The sequence below is a fragment of the Hoplias malabaricus genome, chromosome 7 (genome assembly GCF_029633855.1).
Source record: "Hoplias malabaricus isolate fHopMal1 chromosome 7, fHopMal1.hap1, whole genome shotgun sequence".
Lineage (NCBI taxonomy): Eukaryota > Metazoa > Chordata > Actinopteri > Characiformes > Erythrinidae > Hoplias > Hoplias malabaricus.
Window position 1 is genome coordinate 22963424 of NC_089806.1, and position 19747 is coordinate 22983170.

General features: G+C 41.4%; 1 protein-coding gene across 8 annotated transcripts in view; it reads left to right on the forward strand.

The window, feature by feature from the left end:
* Positions 1-19747, forward strand: part of dab1a (DAB adaptor protein 1a) — a 195434-nt gene that overhangs the window by 153198 nt on the left and 22489 nt on the right. For 6 of the 8 annotated variants that reach the window (XM_066677541.1, XM_066677542.1, XM_066677540.1 and 3 more), the window contains exons 5-9: positions 7730-7861; positions 9407-9526; positions 11651-11689; positions 13908-13970; positions 16979-17032. In XM_066677541.1, the coding sequence (XP_066533638.1) occupies positions 7730-7861; positions 9407-9526; positions 11651-11689; positions 13908-13970; positions 16979-17032 (408 nt within the window). The remainder of the gene's footprint in view (positions 1-7729; positions 7862-9406; positions 9527-11650; positions 11690-13907; positions 13971-16978; positions 17033-19747) is intronic. The other 2 variants (XM_066677546.1, XM_066677547.1) reach the window with 2 other exon arrangements.

Below are 19747 nucleotides of genomic sequence, written 5' to 3' on the forward strand. Positions count from 1 at the left end.
TGGCACTATAGGAAGAGGAACAGGCATCATCATTACATAATTGGTTAATTGAACAGTACTGAATAGATTACAATAGATAAAATAATAGATTAACTAGGTATATGATTAATCAGGGTATTTTTTGGCTTTGTAATCAGCACTTTATAGCGGCTAGTGGGATCCGTGGGACAATAAGGATTTATCAGGAATGTTCTAGACCACTGTGTGTTTCTGTAATTGTATGCACACATTAAGACAGGTTAGTTCAACAAAAAACGAACTAGAGAACAGACTACACACTTAAATATAATGATTATTCATGGGTTCTTTAGTAAAGAATATGGTGCTGTATAGAACCCTGAACATTTGAAGAATTTTGAAGTGGTTTTTCAGATTGATGGAGAATGTGGTTCTAGAGAGATTGAGGTTTCTATATAGCACCTTTTACAGAAGGGTTATATATGGCACCAAAATGTGTTCTTTCTATTGTAACAAACATGACATTTTAACAACAGAAGGACACTTTTTGAGGCCTTATAGCACCCTTTTCTAAAATGTGCTATATAGAACCATCTATAACACTTTCACAATGATGCAAAAAGTATTTAATCATGTAAAAGGTTCTTCGAGTGTTCAGGGTTCTGTACAGAACCATTTTCATTTCTAAATATTTTTTTAAGGACCATAATTTATAATCAGACCCAGAATTACAGGTCTGAAGAACATAAATACTGAGCTTATTGTAACACACAATGACCAGTGGTTTCCTTTGATTGAGAACCACTTTTCTGTTCTGAGAATTTCCTTTTTAAACATGTTTGAAACCTGAGAGAGACTGTGGCTCCAGGGTTTGTTGTGGCCAAATTTTCATCGACATCTGAATCATAGGTATTAGTTGTGTTCTCCTTAATTTCAGTAAACCCTCTATTCTTCTGGAGAGGCTTTATACTAGATGTTTTTACAAGGATTTCGTGGCATTCATCAACAAGTAAATTAAGCTACATTCTTCAATTCCCATTATTTGCTCAGATCAGATTAGTTTTGATAGTTCATGTTCATAAATGGAATTGACCTGTATCTGCATTTAATATGAATATATCTGTCTATAAAATGACTCACATTCACATTGATACGTTTATGCACGCTGCCTCCAGAGCAAAAGGTGTATTACACATGGGCTACTAACTGGTCCCACAAACACGATGTTGTTGTTTTTTTTATTGGCGAAGGAGGCAACTTGCATAAACCTATCAATGTACAAATGTGTGCAAACTGATCAGTTGAATCCCTAACACCCTTTGTAGGTAATAAAATAACAGTTTCTGCACGTACATAGTGTGTTGTATGTCGAAGTATAAAATCATGTATAATTGACTATAAGTTTCACATCTTTCAGTCGAATTAGTTCCCCTATGTACATTCACTCATTCATTCATTATCTGTAACTGCTTATCCAGTTCAGGGTGGCGCTGGGTCCAGAGCCTACCTGGAATCATTGGGCGCAAGGCTGGAATACACCCTGGAGGGGGCGCCATAGGGCAACACAGACACACACACACTCACACCTACGGACACTTTTGAGTCGTCAATCCACCTACCAACGTGTGTTCTTGGACTGTGGGACGAAACCAGAGCACCCGGAGGAAACCCACGCAGACACGGGGAGAACACACCAACTCCTCACAGACAGTCACCCGGAGCTCCAGGTCCCTGGAGCTGTGTGACTGCGACACTACCTGCTGCACCACCGTGCCGCTATTCCCCTATGTACAGTAGTTTTTAATAATCAGTGAAGTGCACTATGTATGGCACTATTTAAGAAGCAGCTTGTGCTTTTCCATTATTGTTGTTTTGCTGTGCTGCGGAGCTGTCTGAGGTGACAGCACTAAGCGAATGCGTACAGGAGAAAGGAGGCATAAAAACTCATCTGACCTTTCACATTCGTGTCACGTGCCCATGAATAGGATACATATCAGATCTAAGACCACATATGAAAATAAATCAGATCTGACGTGTCCACACAGCCCTGAAAAGATCAGACCTGTGTGACATTAAGTGACTTCAGCCTGGTAATGTGAACGAATTTCAGATATGTTATATGATCAGTTCTGGATCACAAACACTACTCCAGCTCATTCCAAAGGTACTGGACGTAGCTCCATCACTCCGGAAAATACATGGCTCCACTGCTCCACAGCCCTGAAAGGGTCTGAAAGCACTACGTAGAACTTCTAGACATGGATTATAAGTTGTTATATGTAGTTTCAGTAAAAAAAAATAAAATGTTCATGTTGATGACGTCAGATATTTTAGGAATACAGTACTAGAAATTTACATTAGACGTCTGTTACAGTATTGAGTTATTCAAACCACTTCTAAGCTGTAATGTGTTGGTGTGGGTCACTAGCCAGGCCATATCTTCACGTTTGCCAGGTCTCTCCTACCTCAGCTGCAGCCTTGATTTTGAGACACGGCTGTTGTCAACAGTAACTCATCTTGTCTAGGACAGGGACAACAGGCAAAGTACCTGAGACTAAACGATAGAGCTTACTTTGGCCCCACAAAGTAGTGTTATATAGGGATCTCCTCTAAGAGGTTTGAAGTGTGGATCATGGTCACTAATGCCTCGCTGTGTAGCTCACTGTGTTTGAGTCTCTCTCTCTGTGTATAATGTCAGAGGATCAGTAATATTGAACTAGATGTCCTTCCTTTGGGCTTTGTGTGGTATTGATAGTGCGATACACACAAACACACACACAGAGATACACTCTCAGAGGATGAGCTGTGTGTTTGGGAAAGGGGTGATATTGATTAACAATGGACTCAGTGAGAACAGAGTGATGGAGTTATCCACACTGCTGAATGCCAAACAAGAGCTGCCTCATGGTCTGATCCCTTACCCACAAAGCCGTTCAGCCATGGGATTCATGGAGGCTGCAGCAGAGAGAAAGAGAGAGAATAAGATAGAGGGGAAAAATAAACAGAGGAAAAATATGTAAGGGTAGGAAAGGAGAAGGAGACGGAGAATGAGTGAGAAAAGTAGAGTGAAATAAATTAAATAGTGAGGAGAAAGAGGGTATGACAGATAAGAGAGATAGGAAAGTAAAAAGGTTTTTGTTTTGTCTTCTTTTAAAACTGAACTTTATTAATGCCATAAGCTCACACTAACACTTAACACTAAACACCGGATCACATGAAAATGTTATATAAATTTAGACTGAGAGAGAGAGAGAGAGAGTGTGTAGGGGTTATATGGGAAAATAAAGGAAAATGAAGAAATAGAGTGAAGTGAGGCAGAGAGGGAGATAAAGAGGGAAAAAAGAGAGAGGAATAAAGATGGAGAAAGTGGGGGAAATATACATAGGGAGGGAGAGAGAGAGAGGGAAATGAGAGAAAACTAGAGAGTAAAGTAGAGAGGGTAAGAGGGAATTGTACAGAGAGAGAGAAATGAAGAAGGGAATCAGAGAGGGATATGGATGAAGAGAGTGGGAAATAGAGAGAGAGGGAGAGGAAAATGAAAAGATAAAAAGGGAGTGAGGAGTAGAGGGGACAGAAAGAGGGAAATGAAGAGAATAAAAGAGAGCAGGGAGTACAGAGAGAGGGAGAGAGAGAGAGAGAGAGAGAGAGAGAGAGAGAGAGAGAGAGAATGGAGCTTGCTGCTGTACTGCATAGAGAAAAGGAGAACAGATATGCAGAAGTGGATGAAAAGCTGGAGAAATAGGGCAGGCTTATTTGCTGCGTTCACTACAGACCCGGCCTAATCCTCCCATGATGCCTTGCAAACAATGGTTAGCGGCGTAGCTCAAGGGGAATCGTGGGCCTCTGTTCGCTCATCTGCGCTGCTTTAGGAAATCTCATCCCCGTATGGGACCCTCAGTTACACACATACACACTCACCCACACACCTACCCTGCCTGTCTCTAAGCCCATAATAAGACAGTCTGACTCCAGCTCCAGGAGAGGTTTATATTCCTCCAGCTTAAACGCTTTCAAATGAGTGGTAAACTGTGCAGTTTATCGCAAACTATTGGCCTGTGGCTACAAAAGGACCCAATAAAGCTTTAGTGAATTAGCACGTGTATATTGACTGTGTGTGTGTATGTGTGTATGTATGTGGGTGTGTGTGTGTGTGTTTGTGTGTGTATGTGTAGAGCATTGGTTAATTAGCTGTGAATGTGTGGTTCTGAAAGGCTTAGCACTGGACGGTATTCTCTCATTATCTCTGGAACAGCAGTGTTCCCCATTCACCATCTCTCTCTCTCTCTCTCTCTCTCTCTCTCTCTCTCTCTCTCTCTCTCCCCCCTCTCTCTCCCTCCACCTAAATAACACACCAACACTGAGAGATAAGCTAAAACACAATCAGCGCTAATGTTTAACACGTCCCTCATCGCCAGTACCTTCTAATAAGCTTTGTTTGCGCATTGCTGTTATGAAGTTATATTGCATGCTAATGTGTGCAGATTTATAAGTCCCCCCTTTTTTTTTGACTCCTATTTTTCCTTTTCCTTAATAGCATTCAGTGGCTGTTAAACTGCAATTAGAGCTAATCTTAGCACATTACGTTAACTGCAGCATTCGGTTCAAAGTTTAGGTTCAAACAAAGTGAGGAGGTTTCTGTTTCTTGTGAATATCACTGATGAACAAAGGAACTACTTTTATCTGATACAGATAATCTTGATTAAACCATTTAAAAAACTTTAAAAGTTATTTTTTAAGCACAGCTTAAAATAGCCATTAAACTCCAACTGCTCAATTAAGTTCTCAATATATATTCATTTATTGTCTGTAATCCTTATCCAGTTCAGGGTCGCGGTGGGTCCAGAGCCTACCTGGAATCATTGGGCGCAAGGTAGGAATACACCCTGGAGGGGGCGGCACACTTTTGAGTCACCAATTCACCTACCAACATGTGTTTTTGGACTGTGGGAGGAAACCGGAGCACCCGGAGAGACCCACGAGGATACAGGGAGAACACACCAGCTCCTCACAGACAGTCACCCGGAGCGGGACTTGAACCCACAACCTCCAAGTCCCTGGAGCTGTGTGACTACGACACTACCTGCTGCACCACCTTCAATTATTCCTTCATTCATTAATTTTCTTAACCAATCAATCAATCAATCAAATTTTATTTATATAGCGGAAGAAACCTCTGGGTTGGGATGTGTCCGGAGCTAATAACACATCATCATTTGCTTCTCCTGATGATGGTCATGGTGTTAATTATACACTACACTACAGTTCAGTTCAACACAATACTACAAGCTGTACCTGCATATTTTTCTTACGGCACATGTAAGTTGTGTTATGATATGCTCTACTACAAGTTTTATCGTTTCATGGTAATTTTTTTGCAGAATCTGATTGGATTCATTCTTAATTTTACTTCCATATTCGACCCAGCATTTACTGATAAGATTCATGAGCTGTGACTGTGGCATTGATAACATAATGGACATGATTACAGTCTTATTTCACAAGTCACAAGGCAAGTCACAAACCACATCTGATGAAAGTATCAGACACATGGCTGATGATGGAAGTGTAAAGAAGAGTGACAGTGAAGGGGGTGGAAAATGTGACAACGTTAGTCAAATAGATGGATGGGATGTGTCTTCATACAGAGAGAATCAAAAACCAACTGAAGACGGGGGATAAGGCACTTATCATTGGATGTTATTGTACAGATGCAGTGTTTTTTCACTGTGTGCATGTGCTTCTGCGGAAGACTCCCAGATTATGGGTCATTATGATGGAAAGCTTGCTCTATGTGGTGTGTAGTGGTAGCACGGCCCTCGTTTCGCAAGCTTGGGGCAAACATTCCATTCTGTGAAATTGGTAGAAGAAGGCTACTGTCGAATGGCTTCACAAGTAATTAATCTTTCAAGGATTTTCTCTGCTTCCAATTTTAAACCACCCAGAAGGAATGGAGGCACGGTTATTGTGTGTGTGTTTTGTGTGGGGGGGTTGAGTGGGGGGGGCTAGTGATTTCCTATCTAAGACTCAGAAAAGCACTCGAAAGATTAAAGCTGGCGGGTTGAAACGGGGTTGCTTTGTATTACATTTCATTTATTCCTCGAAGACAAGACCTTTTTTGGTGTGACCATGGATTTTCAAAAAAAAAAAAAAATGAGCCAATGTTGGACATTTTCCATGGTTTATTTAACTCTGAATCTGCATGCCCAGAAGCTGGAGAGTGAATCGTTTGATCATACCGGATGTTATTATTGCATTTGCCTTTGGAAACCAGTCCTATGTTACACAATGAGCTAGGAGCTCCTTAGTAGTGCGACTGTCTGCCCTGTCATTAGCTGCTCACAAGTTTGATGGCCAGCGATGCCTCAACACAGACAGCATTTTGGCCCTCCTTCTTTCCAATGCAGCATGATGCTAACCAATGTAGGTGTCCATTAATGTTTAGTGCGCTCCTTTAAGCGTGTTGAGCTGTCCATCGTGGGTGCATGGGAAGTGTTTTTGAAAAAAGCTGTGGTTGGTTTCACACGTCTTTGTGAGACATAAGCAGTGGGTGGAATTGGCAATGCCTAAAACTGAGGAGAAAATTGGGTTTAAAAAATCCCAAAAATAAATAAACCTGAAAACTACAGTGAGTCTGGAGGGTTATTATTTGGATGCAATACATCATGGCAGGCTTGCAACTTGGAGACTTCTCACTTCTAGAAAAACCTCATTTTGAAAGTTTATTCCACAAAGAAAAACTTTTTTTGAACTGTTAAAAGCAGCCTAAGTTTGTTTAACATGTCACATAGGGTGACGTGTGTTTTAGAGCAGAAAATAGCACCTTATACAGTCAAACGATTCCCCAGTGAGATGACACGGCCTGTAAAGCTCTCGAGTGAACTGTCAAGCCCTTGGGGCGTGCGTCTCTTTCTCTAACCCTGGGAGCGTGCATTGTGCTGCTGATGTTATAATGAGCAGGCGTGGAGTGGGTGAAGAGGAGATGATTGCCACTTGCGGGGGATGATTGGGCGTGTGATTGCCGCGTGACTCGGGGCTCGGTACGGGAGCATGGCTCTTGACCCGCTGCAGTCCGTTGGGCCTCCTCTGGAGAGCTCCTATTCTCAGAGTCCAGAGCTCCCCAGATCCAGTTAGTTGCCCCCCCTGCGAGGCTTGATGGCTTCTTCTTCTGAAGAGCTCTCAGGGATTTTTCACACTGGCATGTGCCCCCAACATGTGCCTCCTGAGATGTCTCTTTCTCTGAGCCTTTCAAAGTGTTTCTATTAAATGAGCATGCTTTCTTTGTCGATTTGTAGTGGCGACATATTAAACAGAAAAAATGAACAACTGAATATATAGGATTCCTTATACATCTCTTATCCCACTCCTCATCAGACTCTTTATGGGCATAAACACAATTCAGTTCATATTTATTTATTTCATGCTTTTTATAACTCACATGTCCTATCTACATCCTCTCTCCAAGTGAGCATTGCTGATGCAACAGGCATTCTTAACAGTAGTTTGAGACTCTCTAAATGTGGTACAGAGAAACACATCAACTATCTTACCTTGCCTCAATCAGCACTCAATACCACTCCAGTACTTTCTCTCTAAAGGCCACATTTGTAACTTTATCATCTGAAGGACTCCTCCACCAATGTTTTTTTTAAAAATATTCCCCCTCTCTGGTTCAAATCTTCACTGCCAACCTCGTCTTTGGTATTACACTTACTGCTCTTGACCTATGTTCTGTGACGTATGCCCAGTAACTGGATCTGTCTTTATTTCCCAGGTTCTTCAGCACCATCATGCAGTTCATGAGATTTCCTACATCGCCAAGGACATCACGGACCACCGGGCCTTTGGCTATGTGTGTGGGAAAGAGGGCAACCACCGGTTCGTGGCCATCAAGACGGCTCAGTCTGTGAGTGTTTCCTGAAAACCACTAGAAAGTTTGAGTGTGCACATAAACGAACGTTTAAAGTAACAGCACTTTTTGAGTGAAACCTCATATCTCCAGAATTGCTCTTTTACAGGGAATGGGGAAAGGTTTCAGAAACTGCATTTGATACCAAAATCCAATCTGTCTCTATATTAAACCCCTGAAACTCATCTCTGTTTATTAAAATTGCATATGTAGTTATTTCCAAGAACAAAAAGCCCCATCCCAGAGGTCGAGAGGACTGGTTCTTTAGGCCAGTGGCATAAGGAGCGGGGGAACCTTTAAAGAGCCTTGTTTCCAGGAGCCTTGCAAAGACCATGGTCCCTCCCTCCTTTCAGCAAATGGTTCAGATTGAAAGCTCTCATCTTCAGGTTCAGTCATTCATTACTAAGTTAGTGTTGCTCTCAGGCTTATAACGGGTGTGTGTTTGTGTGTGAAAGAGAGAGAGAGAGAGAGAGAAAGAGAGAGAGAGAGAGAGATGTGGTCTACCATTGTCCAGTCAATACTGTAATTCTTCTGTGACATTTGGAGATTTTCAACAGGGATCCAAGCACAGCAAAACTAAATATGTACTGGTAACACACCATACATCTTTCCCTGTGGTTAATGCTCTCTCTCTCTCTCTCTCTCTCACTCTCTCTCACCCTCTCTGTGCTGGACCCTGGTATTGATTTCCCATACACAGTCGATGAGTACGTGTCGTTTTCTCTCTCTCTCCATCCATTGCTCCATGGCTCTGAACTCCAGCTGACCCTGAGCTGTGTGACACAGATGGATAGAAGCAGATCTGCACTCGTTTCTCTCTGCGGCTGTACAGCACATTCTCAGCCATTCCTTTCATTCATTTTCATTTCACTCAGTTTGCTGCCACTTCTGAAACCCAGTTCTCAGCTTGTTTTCCTTTCTTTCGAATGCTGCTCATATTCTGTTACGCTGCAATTTCAGTATAGATCATTTCCCCTGTTTCTGACTCTTTCTTTTCTCCACTATCTCTCTATTCTTTCTCGCTGGTCTCTCTCTCTCTTTCTCTTTCTCTATGTTGCTGTTAATTCCTCTTTCCTGTGTGATGTATGGTTGCTGGTGAAAGCAGCAGAAATATACCCAAAGGCAAGAGCTGAATGTTCGCTGTACATTTGGGCATTTAGTAGGTTATTAGTGACATTTAGAGTGCGGCAGGCAGGGGGATGCATTTTTAATGATAACGTGCAGCTTTGAAGTGAAGTACAAAGTGCGAGTTTGATCAGATGCAGCTTTTTAACATGGGAAGCACTTTGTTCTGTCACCTCTCATCACGGAACGTTTAGGGAGGACGGAGAGCAGGTTCCAGGGTCTTTGCTTTCCATTACATATTTATGAAATATCCTCAGAATGATGGAGACCATGAAATAAAGTGTTCTTTTAAGATATGCATTTGGGTAAGAAACTAAATCAGTATTATTCTGTCACTGACTCTCCCCCTCTCTCTTCCTTTCTCCCTAACACTCCCTCTCTCACCCTCTCCCACCCTATCTCTCACTCAATCCTCAGGCTGAGCCAGTGATCCTTGACCTCCGCGACCTATTCCAGCTGATCTATGAGATCAAGCAGAGGGAAGAGATTGAGAAAAAGGCTCAGAAAGACAAGCAATGTGAACAAGCAGTTTACCAGGTCTTACTCACACACACTCGCACACACACACACACACACACACACACACACACACACACACACACACACACACACACACACACACACAATGCTTTGGTGTGCAAAACTTTGTACACTCTCTGAAAAAGGGTACAGCAGAGGTACATTATTGTCACTAAAGGTACAAACAGTGTAAATGTAGAATTCTAAACCTGGGTGTTATGTGAAACATTCAGCAAAGTTTAAATTACAAACACAAAATCAAAATATTAATGACCGTGTGTGACTGACAGCTTTCTATCACTGGAGAACAGAATGCTGTTAATGTTACCATGGCAGCAGACGTCCTCGAGAGCAGTAGCAGGGTTTTTTCCTGGTTTTTACTCTGAACTGCAGTTGTAAGTTGTAAAAGAAACACAATAACACAGACGGATACAATTGTCATTATACAACAGTTCATGTACGAACCTATGTACGAACGTCTTTTGTGTGTCTTTGATGTGGTTTTGTGCGATCATTTTGTTAACATAAATGTACAAACGGGATTCCTTCTAGAGTGTCTCCAAATTGGTGCTTCCCCTGCTGTTACTCTTGTTGTACTGCAATCCGAGTGTGGCTGTAATCCTTGCTACTACTTTGTTGTACATGGTGCCTTAGTGTGGCCACTATCACTGTACTGCTTACAGAGTGTGTCTGCCTTGCCCACTGCTACTATGCTTTACGCGCCAGTCCAGTGTGGCTGCTATCTCCGATGCTACTCTGTTAAACACGCAGACCAAGTGTTGCTGCCATTCATGCTCATTCTGTATTGATGTGTGTTCTGTGTTTGCTCTGTTTATCTCTTTCACTCCCTCCTCATAGCTTGGTGAATAGCTGGATAGCTAGTTTGCTCACTAATGTCTGCTAAGCTTTAGCTCACCAGGCTCTTTGACTCAGAGAGGAGGTGTGGCCATGGTAGCCTTTTGATTGGTCAGGGTAATACTGATATAAGCATTACCCGCTTTTAGGACTGCCCATTCTACATTGAGAAGAGAGCAGTTCTGGCCATTTTTGAGGAGAAATTTGTCATATTTAATAATCACGATTTGTGATTCTCATTTAAACTTTGCTGAGCCTTTCACATAACACACAAGTGTAGCATTATACACAAAAAAAAACCCCAAAATTTCAAAATGAGTTCCCAAGGGCTTTGGTTGTGTTCCCTAAAGGTAAATAACATTGTCTTCTCCAGAAGGAGAGGTGAATATTTGTAATATTTCTTTATAGAACTGTGTAAAACAAAAAGAACATAATATAAGTCCGGTAGATGAAATGGGGGATATGAAATCAACACAATTTTAAAATCTACAATTATAATAGAATAAGAATTATGCTCCCTAGGTACTGTATATGTTCACTTGAGGGTACCACAACGACATCTAAATGTACCACTACAGTGAATGTTTTTTCTGACAGTGTAATACATCATTTCTATACGCTACTTTTCATGAAAAATTAAAAATCATAAATTCATGTGCACATGTACACATTTAAATCAAGTAAATTCAAACAAACCAACACACACATACACACACAACATATGACACACACAGGTTTTATTGGAAAACTGATCAAAACTAAATAAAGAAAGTAGATATAAACATGCAATAAACCACAGTTGGCAAAGTTTAACTGGAATTAGTGATGCACCTTGAGTGCATTATTCTCTGTAGAAAATAGTTGTTCATTTTAGTAGCTTGTTTTAACAGGCACAGTAGTGTAAATGTAGCCTGGAATTGCCAGGATACATCACAGTCAAAAATTACTCCATTAAAAGCAGGAGGGTTCTTACAAAATTAGCTCATGATAATGTAGTGTATTTTGCAACCACTTAAAATTTTATAATCAGTATTTGATAAAGATGAATATGATAGATTTATGAGGCAGCTTTTCATAATCTATCTCTACCAGGTTCTCTCTCTCTCCCTAAATTCTCTGATGATTCTCTTTTTGTCACTCAATTAAGGCAGTGATCACAATAATAACATTCTGTCCTCTTCTCTTTCCTCATCTTTTCCTCTATTTATTATCTATATCCCACCTTCCCATGCCGGCATGTTCTCTTGCTCTATCTCTCTCCCTCCTCCTGTGCAATCGCTTGTGAAGACCATTCTGGAAGAGGACGTGGAGGATCCGGTGTACCAGGTAACGCTGCGTGCTAAATGCCTAATCATAATGTTTGCTTAAATGTACCCTGTCAAATTAGCGTGCCTCTCACCGCAGAGCCGCACTGGGCTCCCCATGCCGTAATACGCTTTTAATCTGCTTTATATAAATAAATAACCGCACTTCATTTTCTGTCTCTTTTATTTTACTCCCGCCTGGCCTGAATTAATAAGTCCTGTTATTTCATCATTCCGTGCGCATAAATACATGGTGAATCATTCCTAATGGATTGTTTTCTTTTTTATGTTTATTTTTGTTGCCTACATGAGTGGGGTCTGCAATTAGAACCCTCGGACCTGGCCCCAGGCCCTGAGAAGTTTCCCAGCTCACACTGAAAACAGACAGCTTTAACACATCTCATCCTGGGCTGTGTGTGGTGTGTGTGTGTGTGCGTGTGTGTGTGTGTGTGTGTTAGCGTGTGTGTGCACACGCCATGTGCCTTATATCGTTTGTGTTATCAAGTCTATCAGCTGTAGTCATTTTTAGTAAGTCTAAAATTCTCAGGGTATTTGATAGAAGCCTTAGATAGGTCACGTAATGCACAAAATAAGTATAAGAAGTGATGCAGTCAAAATTTGAGATAGGCCTGTCACAATCATGAAGCTTTTGCTTCTGATCGGCTGTCATACAAAAACACACCAAGAAACAACTTCTGTTTTTCTTCCTCTTCTTGCCTTATGGCATTGAACATGATGACCATAAGCTCATCTGCAGCTGCTGAAGCGTGTCTCGTTTTATTTCAGGTTTTTTGGTTTGTTTGTTTTATTTTTGAAGGAGATTTTACAAATGGTGTGTGCACAATTGAATGTCTAGGTCCACAATAAGTGTACCTAAATGCACAAATTATAGGATGTGCCTACAAACTTTTGGACAAATAGTGTCATTGTGAGTATCATTTACCAAATATCTCTATTTGCCCCAGCAGTATCAGTTACATAGCACGCTGCTCAGAAATATGATTGTGCATGAAAGCAAATTATTAATAATACATCATTTCTATATACAAAAATGACTGTGATCAGACTTTTATGCAAGAATTGTGACAGACCTAATTATACCCAATACGTTCATTATATATACAGTAGTTTTCAATGCCACAATCATCCGTTATTGTGCTAATTCTAATGTCTGTGGTTATTTCCTATGAAGCAGTCTAGAGCAGGAAATGGACTAAAGAAATGTCTCTGACTCTGTCTAATATGGAGCTGAATTAGCTGGTAGTGCCATTAGGATATAAATGACACAGACTTTGCCATTATCTAAAATGGCAACAATTCTGCAGTGAGATATAATGCTGTCTGGACTAGAGGGGGAAGGAGCTATTAGGTAGAATGCTGCATGCTGGTAATGCTGTGGTGTCGCAGTGTGATTCCTGCATCACGGAGGAATATATCACAGAAGTTGGGCGCTGTTATTTGGCATCTATGAGCAATCTGGCAATTTGGAACTATTATTTGTAAACCTAAAGCCTTCCCAAGCTCCCTAGAGGATTTCTTTACGGACTTTGTTGGGAGCAGGTCGCGTTTCTGCTTCGCCGGAGCTTACATGTACAGCATGTGTCTCATTAAAGATACATGAATCTGGCCACAAAATCCTGCAGAGGACCCGACTCTGTGATTTATTTCTGCTGAATGTGGAAGAATACACTCCATCATTCTGTTTGTAGGTACAAAAATTGTAAGGCTATGAGCTAGTGCACGGGGAATTGCATATGAGCAGACTTACATTCAAGTTAAGTCATTTCAGGTGTAGATATGCCGCATTGGAGGCAGGACTCTAAAGAGGCTGTTTATGCTGTGCACTTTATGTAGACCTGCAGCCTAACAGGTATGATTCCATTACAGTCAGACCCCACCAGGATTTGAGCATGTACTGTTAAAAACAAAAAGCATATAAAGCCCGTGCTGGGGATAAAGTAGAGGGAGGGCTGGGTGAGAGACAGAAGTGCAGATATCACACACTACTGAAGGTCAAGAGCACTAGCCATGACCAAACTTCAATCATCCAGGCAGCCCAGCGCCATCCCGCAAGGCTAATGGGTCAGGGCACTTCTCCTAAGGTCGTGGCCACTGTTTTTCCTTTGTGATCAATCACTTTGCTGCCTATTCTCTTTTTTTTCCCTTCCCTCTTTCCCCCTTTCTTCCTGTCCCTCCCTCCTTCCCCCTTTTCAATCTCACCTTTGCTGCCGATGTTGTAGTACATTGTGTTTGAGGCGGGACACGAGCCCATCCGTGACCAATCAGAGGAGAGCATTTATCAGGTACTTTTTATTTAAGCCCCTCCCCTCTATTATACTCATATTCTAGTTGTAATATGACTAGTCCAGAGTTGGTAAATTATTCCCTAAACATTAGAATTTCAATGAGTTTTTTAACTTAGATTTATGTCTAGTATTTGATACAAAGTATTTCGGATCTATTGACACTAAAGTTAAGATGTAAGGGCAAATAAAACTTTGCACTATATTCAAATAAATATGTATTCATTAACTTTCATTAATAATAATTATATTGAAATTAACTGGGAAACAAAAGAGCTCAATACACAGAATACACAAAACAAAACCACTGTGGCAGCAGCTGAAAAACAATAAATGTCAGTTTTAAATATCATTGCAATATTAACCTTAAGCTAATGGGGGGAAATTTGTCAGGGCTGTTGTATAGGGAATCAATAGATCACCACATTGCCATTGTTCTGTGAGCAGGGCCGTTAAATAAAGGTGGGCTTTGATGGAACAGCTACCGACACTTGTGTGTGTAGCTGCCAGAGCCCCACCTGTGAATTAGACAGAAGAGACAGCGCGCTACAGCACGACGTGCTAATTCACCGTGACAGGCCTCTTAAAGATTTACATTCCGCAATGTTCCGCGTTTCTACCGCCGTGACCATGACAACAGCAGGTGCTAACTCCCCTCAGGTGTTTCTGCGTCTCCTCACCTGTGGCTTCTGACGAAATCACACAGGCTTTGGGCAAATATCGACACTAACAACTAGTTAGAGTAGCTGCTGGTTGCTCTGCAAACTTTTACCAGCACTCTGATGGTCTCAGCACTGTCAAGTTAGTTTTGTCAGAGCTCAAAACAGGCAGCAAGGGAGATGTAGCCGGCGTCTGCCTTGTTGCCTTTAAACTCAATCACTCACTAAGCTCTTAAGTGTTGACCAGACTGTAAAACACTCTCCTTGGCTGCTGGCCCTGCATCAGCAATTCACAGGCATCAAAGAGACATCTGTGCGCTGTCCAAACCCACAGAATCCAGAGCCTGATCACTCCCAACATCAAACAGAAGCACAGGTCACATTCAATCAGCCCGCACATCATTTCCTGTGTTTGCTGACTGTAACGTGTTAGAGGAAACTGTGTGGGGAGAAAACATACAACCCGATTAGCGACACAACTAGGGACGTCCTGGCTGCTGTTTCGGAAGAGCAGTGTGTAACTCATGCCTAGCTTCTCCTTACAACATCAACATGTGTCTGCTTAGGTGACAATTTATTGTTTTACCATTTTGTGTCATTACAGACCCAGTATTTCCAGCTAACATCCACTGATGAATAAGCTTCAATTAACTACAATGTGCAGAACTGTCAAACATATGGTTGACAATAAAATATTTTAGCATTCTCTGGTGTTTCTGCAAATATTGCGTTTTTAAGCATAATAGATTACACTATAATACTACATTTAGCCGCAAATGTGACACAAAAATATGTTGTAAATAAATACATCTAAACTCAGTTTGTATCTAAACGTGGCCATTTTTGCAGAAAAGCTCTGTGATGGTTTGTTTTGCCTGTTATAAGAGATATGGAGATTTACTGTTGACTGCTGACCTGAGGTATGCAGTATAAAATTTAAAGGATCTATTTCAAGGAGGCAAATAGTGCTACAAATTCAATACAAATATTCATCCTAATTTTATAAAACCTTAAATTAGTCAATGCATTTACACTACACTGCGAACATAAGGCTCACATTATTAGAAGCCTTTCTGACCACTCTTGCGTGAGGTCAGACAGCCTTGGCCCTCGCCCCGTTTCGACAGTGTTTCAGTGGGCTGACCTTCTGGGTCTGGACGGAGGATTTATTCAGCAGCAGTGTGCACAGACAGCAGGCTTCTCCTCCTCTCCTCTAGCTCTCCTGATGAAAAGAGGGATAGAGTGATTAATCACCACCTCTTGCTTTTGATCTCTGAATGTGAAAGAGATGGAAAGATAAAAAAAATGATTTCAAACCAGCGATCAAATGAAAACATGCTGCACAGCAATCAGCCTGCCAGCAACAGGGACATTAGGAACAATGGCAAATTAGAGAGGGGAAAGGACCTTCAAAATAAGAGTTATAATAGCAGTCGTGGGTTGCTGCTGACCCATTAATAAGCTCTCTGAGAACACACTGAAATGTATGATGGGTGGTTTGACATGAATTGTTTCTCTGTTCCTAAAGAGTTCTTCATACATCAGGCCACAATATGGTTAAACGTGAAGCATAAAAATGAAGAATATGTTGTTACCATATCCACTATCACACACTCTCACATTCACAAATTACTCTATTGTTACTCTGTCACATATTCTTTTACAAACCCTTGTGCTCTAAAAAAATACAAAAAAAGGTACAAACTAGGTACAAGGTATGTATCGTTAAATAAAATGATTCCAAGTGAGTTAAATAAACTACACTGAACTACACGCATTAGACATATACTGCAGATTACTCATTAAATACGGGGTTATGATTATATTTAGTAATAAAACAACCAGACTTCATTTCACTGTAATTCTAAGTGAAATATCTTTAAAAAATACATGTATCTGTCTATAACCTTAAAATGTAGCTGAATCAGGGCTGTAAATGAACACAATTATTCTTAGTAAAGTTATACAGAGTGTGGATTTCTTTCTATTTATTGTTTGTATTTACTACAAATAATTTCTAAGTTCTATTGTCTGATATATTTAACATTTTTGTTAAACAGATTTCTTAATTTGTCAGGTTCCTTGTCCCCAGTTCTGCAGTATATTGGAATTTTTACTAAAAACTAAAAACCCAGTTTATACAAACAAATCCTGATAGCATATATTTGTGGTCTTGGGACTTAAAACCATGCCATCCAGAATAATGATATTTTAGTTTGATGTTTATACCTCACAAAAAAAAGACTATTACTGGTCACTCTTCCACATATGGTCTCCTGATCTGAAAAGTGAAGTGATGGTAACTTGTGCTCTGCTCGTGTGTTCGGCTGGACTGACTGTCCACCCCAGGTCCCTACCAGCCAACAAAAGGAGGGAGTGTATGACGTCCCAAAGCGACATCCAGTGAGTGGAGCTGTGTGTGTGTGTGTGTGTGTGTGTGTGTGTGCGTGTGTGTGCGTGTGTGTTTGCTTGCCTGTCCACCCTCTTGCAAACCTCTCAGTTATTGGTTTGTAAAAGAACAACTAATGTATCTAGATCAGAGGTCCTCAAATTCAGAGCTTGGTTCCAGGCCGAGATTTTAAAATGGCTGGCCAGTATTACACTATACCTGCAACAGTTATTCCACCATTTTAAAATCACAGACCCATAATCCAGATTTGATGATCTATCCCGAATCCATGATTCAGATTTGAAGACGCCTTCTGTTCTAGATATTAATGTGTCCCCTGGTGATGTTGTGAACTGCATATATATGTATATGTATGTGCGTGTGTGTATGTAAGTGTGTTTGTGTGTCAGTGGCTAATGTCCCAGTGTGTGTCTTTGGTCTAGTCGCCATTATGAAAGGTTTGCTGAAGGTTTAATGTGCTTGGTGGGTCTGCATGCTGTGTGCTCACTTTCACTCCATGTGTATGGGCAGCTGGCATATCCATGATGGCATTTTCAATGCCAAACTCCAGGGACATCATATTAATGCCACACCATGACTGTAAAAATATCCTGCACCATCTAATCAAAACAGGCACTGGCACTGTACATTATGTGCTGTTCATTAGCTGCCTGACAGATAAAACCCAGCCATTTTCAAAGAGGCGATGAGCTCGGAAGGTCGCACAGACACACACGCGGTTATAAATGTATGGCTTCAGGTGACCTTGCTACCTCTCTTGAAATGGCTGATAAATTCATACTGTTGTCATGATATGGCTATTGTGTTTATATGCTTGGGTTTGCAAATGGCTGTTTCCCTCATATTCCAATCAGTCTCTCTTTGCCTCTCGCAAGTGTTATTGCTGCTCTGTTCATTCAGTCCTAGCTTTGTTTAATTTAAATGCCCCCTCCCCTGTCCCACACCTTGTGCCTCTTGGTCCGCCTCAGGGGCATTTGGCCAGTTCCTCCCTATCTTTGTCAGTTGATATTTAAAGGATGACAAAACTTTTGTATTTTTCAACATTTTCTTTATCCTTTATATCTGTGGCATATGGTCACCTTCCACTGCCTGTAGCTGTGATAAACTTATTTCTAATAGAAGCCAATTGGCACGTACTAGACCTGATATATGTTTTCTGTTCAGGGCAGTTTTGGTCCATGGTTCTAGATTACTGACACAGATAGAAATGATGCATAAGGGCATAATGATAAGTTCTGCTTCAGTTGAATTCCTCTAAATCCCAACACATCTTCCCTCAGACCTAGATTCTGCTTTTTCTTTGTTCTTTGAGTTCATTCTGCAAAGATACATTTCTTTCCTCTCTCCTCTCCCTCTCATTCTGTGGCTTCTCTTTTCTATTTCCATTCACTCCTAGTTCTCTTGCCTCCCAAGTGTGCCTTTCCCAGTTTCCTGGAGCTGCCAACCTCCAGTCAAGACAAACTCTCTAGTGCCGAAACGCATGATATAACCCGTGAAGCCTTTCCTATTGCTTGGTTTATGTTCCATTTTGCATTTGCGGCCCATTCGCCTCAGTTTTGCGCGTGCTTTCATGCGATCACTCAGTGTACCAGAGATTAGCGAGACAGCCTTAATTAAGTGGGCAGCATTAAATATATGCAAAACACATGCATGTGGATAATTAGGATCTCCCCGGAGACGGCTAATTGATAGGCGGCCGTCGTGGCGATGAAGATTGAGAAGTGGGCTAAAGGGATCGCAGGGAAATGAAACGCACGATGGAAAGTATCAAGAGCTTTGCGCGGGATTAGGTTGCATCAGGATACGGCTCTGCATAGCATCACCTGCAGATTAGGCCACTGCTGTTTACACCGAGGAAACTTGACTAAACGTTACCATGGAGACCGTTTAACCCTAATGCGCTCTGATAATACAGAATTATAGCTATTTACTTTATCCGTACACCATTCCATGGCAGCGAAACTCTCACCCTCAGGATTCTGTTAGCTTTGGAAATAGCTAGTTAATTACTATACCACATTTATACTTGCTCCTCTGCCACCTTCTGTTTTAAACCATACTATGACTATAGGTGTGTAGGATGCTAGGCATTGGCTGTTGACTGACAGACAGCTTATCAGTATGGAGACCTGTAATAGCCCACTTGCTCATTTCCCCTAAGTTGCTGTGGCGATCCCTGAGGGAGTGTAAAGAGATTAATAGATGGCATCTCCGTAGCTGGTGATATGACTGCTTTCTGATTTGACTGCCAAACCTATTTACAATGGGCAGCCCCAGCATTGTGACCTTCACACTCCCACCAAGGTTAGGCCCTTGCCATCACCCGGGCAACCACCAGCAGTGCACACAAGACACACATGTGTTTGTTTTTCCGCTTGCAGGTGTCAAAAGGCACCTGCTTTAATATAGCACAAACGGAGGTCATGAACTGGTGGATAGAAGGTGTGAAGGAAGTTAGAATCACCCCAGTCATTGTTTAACCCTCATGGCTGTGTGTGTTGTTCAGACTCTCTCTTTCTCTTTCATTCCCTGTTGCTTTTCTCTCTCCCTTCTTCCTTCTTTATCTCTCCCAAGCTTCTGTCCATTCTTTCAGCATTAGTAGAAGTAAAATGGCAGCTGGTGGCAGCAGGCCGGCTCCCATTGCTTTTTCATTACAGCCGGCTCTTATCTCTCTCCAAGGACACCTTTTAATTAGCTCCCTCTACCTG